The sequence below is a fragment of the Balaenoptera physalus genome (assembly GCF_965194825.1).
Source record: "Balaenoptera physalus genome assembly, chromosome: 13".
Classification (NCBI taxonomy): Eukaryota; Metazoa; Chordata; class Mammalia; order Artiodactyla; family Balaenopteridae; genus Balaenoptera; species Balaenoptera physalus.
In genome coordinates this window covers 53,177,141-53,186,945 of record NC_138892.1, presented here as the reverse complement: position 1 = coordinate 53,186,945, position 9,805 = coordinate 53,177,141, and the positions used below count along the sequence as shown (strand labels likewise).

The window sequence follows — 9,805 nt, the reverse complement described above, 5'->3', positions numbered from 1 at the left end:
AGGATAATTGCTACCATTTATTGAGGGGTTTTTATTTGTTTGGACCATATGAAATTACAGATATTGACAATTTTGAACTTGAAAATGGCAATGCCATATGGTTTATCTCTGTATTTACTGGCCATAGAACTATTTATTTACATATAAATGAATGAATATTCACAAAAACCCTTAAGATAGACTTTTATTAACTTATGATTGATAAAATGGAATTTCTGAGTTAAACAACCTGCCAAAAGTCTGATGACAAGTAAGTAGACAGGCAAGAATCAAAACAAGGTCTTTCTGACATAGCATCTGGACTCTTGGTCACAAAGTTACACCACCCAGATTTCCAGCCAGAGGCATGCTGCCTTCCCCTAAATGTGAAAAGCTTCAGATCCAAAGGACAGATATACAGACACAGAGTGCCTGGTCTGACGGGATGAAAAATTGCTGACTGTCTCCCTCCTATAGAGAGCCAAATCCAAGTGGACCTTACAAGTCAGTATTGCATTTTAGAAGTAAATACAATGAGCAAAGAGAAATCAGACAGTGAGTTAACACTATTAAAGGTTGCTCAAAAATTCCCATCAGATTCATTTCTTCAAGAAATTTCCAGCTTCTTTTCCACATTTATCACCTAATGTCTCTACTATACAAAAACATTAAATATAAAACAAGTGAGGGCTTCCCTGGTGGCGCAGTGGTTGAAAATCTGCCTGCCAATGCAGGGGACGCGGGTTCGAGCCCTGGTCTGGGAAGATCCCACATGCCGCGGAGCAACTGGGCCCATGAGCCACAATTACTGAGCCTGCGCGTCTGGAGCCTGTGCTCCACAACAAGAGAGGCCACGATAGTGAGAGGCCCGCACATAGCCATGAAGAGTGGCCCCTGCTTGCCGCAACTAGAGAAAGACCTTGCACAGAAACGAAGACCCAACACAGCCAAAACTAAATAAATAAATTAATTAATTTTTTAAAAAAAACAAAAAACAAGTGATTCTAACCTCAGAGAAAATATAATGCCGCCGGCTGGAGCATATTACCAGTCAACAAGCTGTGACCACTCTGATCAGTTGCCTTATAGCACATTTAATACCATAGTCTCAAGCATCTCTGTACGGTATGAAAAGTGGTACTACCAGTGAGTGAGAGTCAGTATGGAAATAAGTAAAATATGTTATCAATTATAGGGACTTCAAGCTCTTCCCTCTTTACATAGTTTCTAGATTGTCTATATTTCAGTAAAATGAAGAAACTCTTCATATATTTATTCTAACAGTACCTGTGAATCAATTAGGAACTCTGTAAGGACAGAATGGCTATGTCTGTTTGATCAGTTAGTAATTAGCTATTTAAATCAAAGGTGAAAAAAAAGTTTACAGGACTGAAAAGATTTCTGTCCACTCGTGGGAAGAATATTTCCCACGTAGCTCTTGCATTGAGAATGTCAGAGTCAATGGTCCTTGGTGGTGAGCAGTAGAAATAGTCACTTAATTAAATCACACTCCTGCTAATATAAAATTGAATTTTCAGTTTAATAATGAAATGAATCTGTTCTTCAGTGCTGTATGGATTAGGGGCTGAGTATAGTAGCTATTCCCCAAATTGGTCCAAAAAATAAGGGTAGTACTTATAAATCTCTAAGTTCTCAGCCAGCTTTGATAGTATTTTAATAATAATAAGTACTGCATCCTTACTACTTACACATGCCATGCTATGTGCTTTATCAACATCTTTTCATTTAAATCTAACAACCCTATGGGATAGGGTATACCTTTGTTTTGACCAAAACTTAGAGATGTTAAGTAACTTCCCAAGGTCCAAAACTAATGCAGAGTTGGGATTTAAACTCAGCTCTTTGACCTCAGAATCCATGTATATATAATGGTAGAGCTAATTACTATGGCTTCACTCTTAGTGGGAGTGGTCAGTGGCAATCCTTGTATTATAAAGATGGCCAGAGAGTCCAGAATCTTGAACCCAGCCTGAAAACTGGCTGTGTGTCCTGGTCCTTTTGGTGATCCTTTTTATTCTTCAAAAGTTACATATGTGATTTTCATATTCAAAGTTTTTCTACAATTAGTTTCCCTGAAAAATAATTATTTTGTGGTTTAAATCAATATTTAGTCAATCAAATGTGTCTGATCACTAACAGAGATGGATTATTTAGTAATTTTCTTGGCTTTGGCAATAATGCAAAAAACACATAGTAGGAAAGAATTGTGGCAGGATACCCCTTCAAAGTATTAATTTCTGGGTTTTCCCTCTTCTCCCAGACTGTGTAAATGAATAGCCATGTGTCATAAGAAAATCAAGACAACAAATATTCAACCATTAGCTTTCAAAAAAGCTACTGACTAAGCCCTACATGGAAAGGTTGAGCTACATGTGGATAGAGCTTTTGCTCCCAGAGATGAGATAAAGTATGCTTTCAGAGTGAAGGGAACAGTGGGAGAGAAGAAGCAACATGGGCAAGAAGGCACATGGGAAAGAGACCCCAAGCCCTCTCCAGAGCCTCACTGCTACTCGTTCAGAGCCAGGGCACTGCCGAGAAGCTGAGGCAGAGCTGAGTTGGTCCTCTCGTCATTCTGCAGGCTCCACATTCACCAGTAGTCAGCCCACTGTCCATCATTTGTCCAGTTTCAAGTGCTGCTTGCCTTGTCTTGAGAATCTTCTTCTGATTAACCATCCCTTGGGAATAATCCCTCATCTAACAGCCCAGGACACTCATAAACAGCATTTTGCTCCCTTTTCTGTCCCCAGATTAGAAAGTGGAAGACTTATAGTCCTGGATGGGTGACAGTGCAGAAGCCTTGGACACTTTCTGGAGCAATGCTGATGACAGCCAGAAGAGAAATGTTTAGTCCAAAGAAAGCAGGATTGTTGAAATTAATGTGAAATCATCCACTGAGCCAGAGTGCAGAGGAATGCACTACCCCATTACAGAGTGTTAAGAAGTGTCTCATCACAGGCAGAGAATGTTAGAGCTGGAAGAGAACTTGGAGAACATCTAGCCCTACCCTTCCACATAGCAGAGGAGGCCCCGAAAGGAGACCTGACTTTTTCCAGGTCAAACAGCAGATTAGTGGCTTAGCCAGAACCAGAAATAAGACTGAGTGAGTTTAATTCTCTCTCCACTGCACAGCACAGGCAGATCTGGCTTGGGAGCTCTTTCTTTGGTGGTGGATTTTTCTCTGATCCTCCCTTAAGTTGTAAGTTGAATGGAGGACCCAGTTCCTAAGTTCTTAGAAGCCCAAATTCAGTAGCTCCACAGGGATGCCAAAGTTAAGGTTTTTGTTGGATTAAATTAGCTTATTACCGTACGATATAGTGAAGACATTCTTTAAATAACTGGAAGAGCCATAACTGCTAATAGACAGTTTCTCTTTCATAGAAACTGTACAACACTGTTCACATTAGCCCCCAGGTTCCTGAAACAGAGTGGAAGAATGCATTCAGTGCTGTTGAAGAAAATCCAAGCTTCCTTCCCCATGATAAATGAGGAACTGACCTTCCTTATAGCTATGCCTGTATTCTTCTGCTCATTCTTCCATGAATACTTATGTCACTAGAATTTTTACAGGTGGAGAAGGAGGGTATCATCCTATTGCCCAGCATTTCTCTAATGTGATCATTTTGTAATTTATACTCCCCACAACAATTTATCTTTGGATATTTCAGTGGCTTCATGCCACTCACCATTATTACACAACAAAACTCATCAGCCTGCACTTTCTACATTTGCTCTTCCTGGGTTTCTGTTTCCTTTATGTCTTTAGAAACTTTTTCTTTTAGAAGAACGCTAGTCTTTCGCCCCACTTTATGTATGTCAGTATATTTAAACAGTTTCTTTTTTGTAGCAGATTAAAAACTTTAAACATTTCTCTTAGAGAGGTATTGATGGAACCTTCAAATAAAATCTTTGTTTATAGAACACAGGAATAGCTGGATATTAAATCAAAAAATGTTTCTCATAAATATTAAGTTGACTCCCAATTAACATTTTATACTCTTATTAACATTTCACACATTGTTTCTGTTCAACCAATTTCAGAACTTCATGAAAAAGTTGAGTGGTAGGTTGGGTAATAGGGAAACATAATGGGAGCCTTTTTTCCAAGGCTGGCATGTGAATAAAGTACCTGCATATCATAAAAAGAAACAAAATAGAGAGCTTTAAAAACAAGACTTTTCACACTGGTCACATCAGTACGTACACACTTACTGGCGTAGCGTTGTTGGGTGTGGGAGTCTAATAACCTGCAGCATTTTTAGCCCTCCGACCTCCCCCATTTGTGACCTAGAAGACCTCTGATATGTGTGGCTTTCAGCTCACTGAAGCACTTTGCTTCAGCAAAGCGAATTGCATTAATAATGTATCAGTGATCAACGCATTAATAAGGAAGCCAGGACTGTCCTCACCACAGGGTGAGCTGAGGCTCCTGCCTCTTGTTTTCTCAGGCTATACATAGCAGGGAGTTGAAATGAGTCAAGCTGGGGTGACCACTAGGGCCAAGTCAAGAGGGAAGAGGAGAGTTCGTCCCCACGGCCTCAGTAAAAGTACAGTTGACCCTTGAACAACATGGGTTTGATCTGCATGGGTCCACTTATACTTGGATTTTTTTCAATAAGTATACAAAGATATATGTCTAGAACATCGTGAGCAAGACATATATTGAAGTGGATAGCCTGTCTTTACATAGGCATAAGGTGATGTTTAATATAGAATTAATAATGTGTTAGTTTTCTTATTACTGTTTTATAACTTTGCTTTCAAAGAATTACGTACCATAGAGTATGCGTCTCTCTCTGGTAACTGGAGAAACTGCATATCAGCCTATCATAACAGGTAAGTGGTTTTTTAAAAAAAGTAACTATTTCCAATACTATATTATGAATATGACTGTAATACTGTGTGCCATAAAAATTTTATTACGATTCATTCATTATTGTATAAGCTAGGCTACCATGAAGCAATCATATTGTTGCTTCTTTGTTATCAATGCATGAATCATTATGCCTGTAAATAAATACAAATTTCTTTTTCATATCTTTTCATTTTTGATGTCTAGTGTTAGTAATATGTGTAACATCTACAGAGTTTTGAATCATATAAGACAATATTAATGTAGATACTGGTAGACAGACGGTTCATCTTTTAAAGACAATGTAAACTTACTGTATCAATAAATACAATACAGTACTCTGTATTTTCTCTTCCTTATGATTTTCTTTTTTTTTTTTTTTTAATATTTATTTATTTATTTATTATTTTTGGCTGCGTTGGGTCTTCATTGCTGCGCGCGGGCTTTCTCTAGCTGCATTGAATGGCGGCTACTATTCATTGTGGTTTGCGGGCTTCTCATTGCAGTAGCTTCTCTTGTTGCGGAGCACAGGCTCTAGGCGCGCAGGCTTCAGTAGTTGTGACTTGCAGGCCCTAGAGCGCAGGCTCAGTAGTTGTGGCACAGGGGCTTAGTTCTCTGTGCATGTGGGATCTTCCCGGGCCAGGGCTCAAACCCGTGTTCCCTGCATTGGCAGGCAGATTCTTAACCACTGCGCCACCAGGGAAGTCCCCTTATGATTTTCTTAATATTTTCTTTTCTCTAGCTGACTTTATTGTAAGAATACAGTATGTAATACATATAACATACAAAATATGTGTTAATAAACTTTATGTTATCGGAATGGCTTCTGGTCAGCAATAGGCTCTTAGTAGTTAAATTTGGTTGGAGTCAAAAGTTATATGTGGATTTTCAACTACATGGGGGTTGACGCCCCTAACCACAACATTGTTCAAGGGTCAACTGTATAGCAAAGGCCAGGGAAGAGACAAAAGTAAGAAAATCTTTAGCCAGCCTCTCAGATGGCTTAAAAGATTGGTTGTCAACCCTGGATGCACATTAGAATCACCCGGACAGTTCATTTTAAATGTCAATGCCGAGGCGCAACCCCAGACAAACTGAACAGAATTTCTACATGTGAGACCTGGGTATCAGTTTTTTTTAATAGTCCCTCCACTGATTCTATGCATGGCAGGTTGAAAGTCACTTGTGTAAAAACAAGGATCACAAACCTAAATGCCCACAGATAACATAGTAGGAGGAACGGTAAGAGTAAGGACAGAGAGAGGAGACAGTGGCAAACTAAACAGTGCATGATCTACCTAAGAAGGTAGCTGCTTTTGAGCCCTGACCAACTATTGTCATGTAGGCATGTGACACTATTTTTGCCATTGTTCTGATTTTTAAATGTGCATAACTAATTTTTAAAAATTGGTTTGTGTGATCCATGCTACAACATGGATGAACCTTGAAAACATCATGCTAAGTGAAAGAAGCCAGACACAAAGGCCATATGTTGTATGATTATATTGGTATGAAATGTCTAGAATAGGCAAATCCACAGAGACAGAAAGTAGATTTGTGGTTGCCAGGGCCTGGGGTGTGACTGCTTCATGGGTAACAGGTTTCTTTGAGAGTGATGAAAATGTTCGGCAATTAGATAGGGGTGATGGTTGCACAACACTGTGAAATGTATTAAAAGCCACTGAGTTACACACTTTAAAATGTTTAAAATGGTGAATTTCATGCTATATGAATTTTACCTCAAAAAAAGTGAGGAAAAAATTGGGTTGCGTGCACCAACTCAGAGTGGGCCCAACAAAACTCTTTTATGGGAGCCAGAGTGGAACCTATGGTATAAAACCACATGGAGGAAAAACAGGATCCACAAGTTGGACTATAACATTTTTTAAAGCAAATCTTTAGGCCATAATATATGCCTCCACATCCTTGTATGTCTCCATCCAAACTGGTAGCAAAGCTATGCCTGCTGCACCCTTTTCACCTTAAGTTAGACACAACCTAGGTTTTTTTTCCTTGATAGGTGCTAATGCAGGGCTGTATGGCTAAGTGCATTTGGCTTTGGCAGCCTATAAATAGAAGTAGGAACCCCTGAGGTGCAGAACAAGCTGACGAATGAAACAAAGGCTTATTAATGTTCTTTCTTACTATTTTGTTATGGAGAGTAAGAGAGGGGTAAATGAAACAAACAAACAAAAAAACCCTAATAACTGCATTCATCGTTCCTCCTTTATCAATTGTTTTTCTTTCCCAGTGACTCAGTTAATTCACAGCCCATAATATATCATCTCCTTTAGTAGGGTTTGTTACTTTCCGTTACTCACAGCATGTTAAAATCATTAACATGATTCTGTGAGATAGATGCTGGTTGAAATCAAGACAATGAGGGAGAAACAGTTCTTCAGAGAGAGCTTTGATGTTTCCCTAGTCTTTTCTGGCCTGGGAATGTGCTTCAAGTGGCAATGGTTCTTAGAGCACCGCCCGCCTGCCCCCCGCCCCAAATCCTACCTTACCACAGTAAGGTAACTATTTTATCAAAGTAAAATATTATTAAAAACAAAAATTAGAATTTCCCTTTGTCACTTAATCTTCTAAATATTGGGCAGTGTTGTAGTTTTGCATGAAAATCAGAAATAAGTGGATTTTACTGCAGATAAGATTCCGACTTTTTCTTACCTGAATTCTTCTCTGTAGTCTTTCCTAATATACTCAGCTAAAGTCTTGCTGTACTGCAGGCAGCTCTTGAGGATGTGAAACTGCTGGTATAACAGAACTGCTTGGCCAGCTGAAATGAAGCTGAAAGCCCCTTCACCACTCGTTTCACAATTCTGGCCACAAAAGTAATCTATACAAGGAAAATGCAGTTACATGTAGGCTGCATGCCCCCTGTAAGAGCACCTACATCAGCTGGAATCTCAACTAAAAATCTAGGCTGAGGTCCTCACCACCCTTACACCAATGCCCTTGTATTGTGCTATTTCTTATTGAAATGGTACTCAGAGAACACCAGACCATAGACCAATTGGGTTTACCAATTGTCCCCCTGCAAGCAGGATCAGAACTAGTACTGACTGTCAAAGAAGTTTGGCTCCAAAGTGGAAGGAGAGCATTGGAAGTATAAATTTAGGCTCCTGTAAAAAAACAGAAAGGAAAACTAGTGCTCTTTCAGGCTCTAATAAGCAGGTCATTCTGGATGCCCCTTAAATTAGTACCAATAAATGTGGCCTTTTCTATTGATGTTGCTACAGACCATTCCTAAGTAGGGCAGGTGATTTGAAGTGAGGTTTCCCCAATTCAGATCCATTTACACATATTGACTAGGTATTGTGTCAGGCAGATTGAGGTCAGAGAGTCTGAAGCAGGGAAACAAAGCAATGGCCATATGGGGATTAAATTTTTAATTTCTTTAGCATCTTGCTGTGACCAAGTAAGAGAATCAGCCAGCGCTGACTGGGATGGTGTATTCAATGATCCCAACAGGTTCCTTGCTTGCAAATTTCTCTCAAATGGTCTGTTTCTATCCAAACTCTTTAGAAATGGGTTAATACCAAAGCTTTAAACAGTGTTAGTGGTCCTTTTGCCATCTTTCATCCTGACATGCTTAATGGTCACAGTCTGGGCTCGTAATCAACTCAGTTCCTTTGGTGAACCAACCCTAGAGGTTGATAAGGAAACTTTCCTGTTGCTTGTAGTTTTTAGGACCTCGTCTGGAACCACCGCACAGAAAAAGGAAGGGTTTTGCATCTTGCACATAAGAGCTTCTGGGCTGGGAATGACTATAACTTTACAACACTCTGAAGTGGGCCTGAGATTGGTTGGGGTCTATGTGCTGCTAAAGGAGCCAAGTTCTTGGGTTCAGTCTCTGTATAAGGTAATTGGCTGTACTACTGACAAGTGTACCCTCTGCCTCCAGCCAAGTTTTTGGAAACATATGTCACAGAGATCTGGCAAGAGAATCTAGATTCCCTAGGACAGGCTCAACATCACTCTAGAAAAATACTTCAAAGCAGAAAACCACTGATGGTCAAGAGAGGCATCTTCATATATGGAAAGAGAACATAATATCACATGTCAAATCCTCCATTAGCAACGAAAATTTAGTTTGGGTTACTACCTTTTGAAAAGATTTCCATTTAAATCTATGTTGATTGAATAGACAAATACATGAATGAATAGAGGGAAAGTAAGTTTGGGGACATGAAAAGAGATTAGGGGATAAAGCCTTTATTAGAATTAATTCAGCAGATATTTTATTTAGCAACTATTATGTGCCTAGCACAACAGACATAGCTCCTACCCTTATGGCACCTGGAGTCTGTTTGGGGAGAAAGACATTGTATCAATCATGATCGACTTAAGTTATGCTGTGGTAACAAATCTCACAAAACGTCAATGCTTTGCTTAATACAACTAAGGTTTATTATTTGCTCACGCTATATGTCCCTTAAGGGTCAGTAGGGGGTTCTGCTCATTGTAGTCACTCAGGACCATATGGAGTGTTGCCAGTCACCATGCCAGAAGGAAAAAAGAAGGCAGGGAAGCATGCACTGGCTCCTAAACCTTTGCGTAAGAAGTGACATAGATTACTTCTGCTCACATTCCATTGGCCAAAGCAAAAACAGAGAGCCACCTAATTTCAAGTGGGGAGGGATGTACACTCCTACTACGTGCCTGGAAGGAGAGAGAGCCAGAATATGTGTGGACACTAATGGCTACCACGAGAAAGAACCAAATAATAACACAAACACATGTGACTGCAACAGTGACAAGTCCTATGAAGAAGAGGAAGAAGACGCCATGCTATGATTGTGTGCCCATAATGGGGGAATCTTACCTAGTCAGAGGTGAGAGAATCATCCCCCCCACCCTGCACCAGGAAGGGGCACTGAGGCCTGAAGGACAAGTAGGAGTTAACTAGGTGGAAAAGGGAGGGGAAAGCGTTTGAGGAGGGCAGACAGA

General features: G+C 39.9%; 1 protein-coding gene across 1 annotated transcript in view; it reads right to left on the bottom strand.

Moving 5' to 3' along the window:
* Positions 1 to 970: 970 nt before the first annotated feature.
* LOC309641319 (uncharacterized protein C12orf56 homolog) overlaps positions 971 to 9,805 on the bottom strand; it is a gene marked incomplete at its 5' end in the record, with an annotated part of 77,669 nt that continues 68,834 nt past the window's right edge. The window contains 3 exon segments of the mRNA XM_082421167.1: positions 971 to 4,126; positions 7,523 to 7,637; positions 7,640 to 7,691. Coding sequence (XP_082277293.1) covers positions 4,000 to 4,126; positions 7,523 to 7,637; positions 7,640 to 7,691 — 294 coding nt within the window. The 3' untranslated portion in view covers positions 971 to 3,999.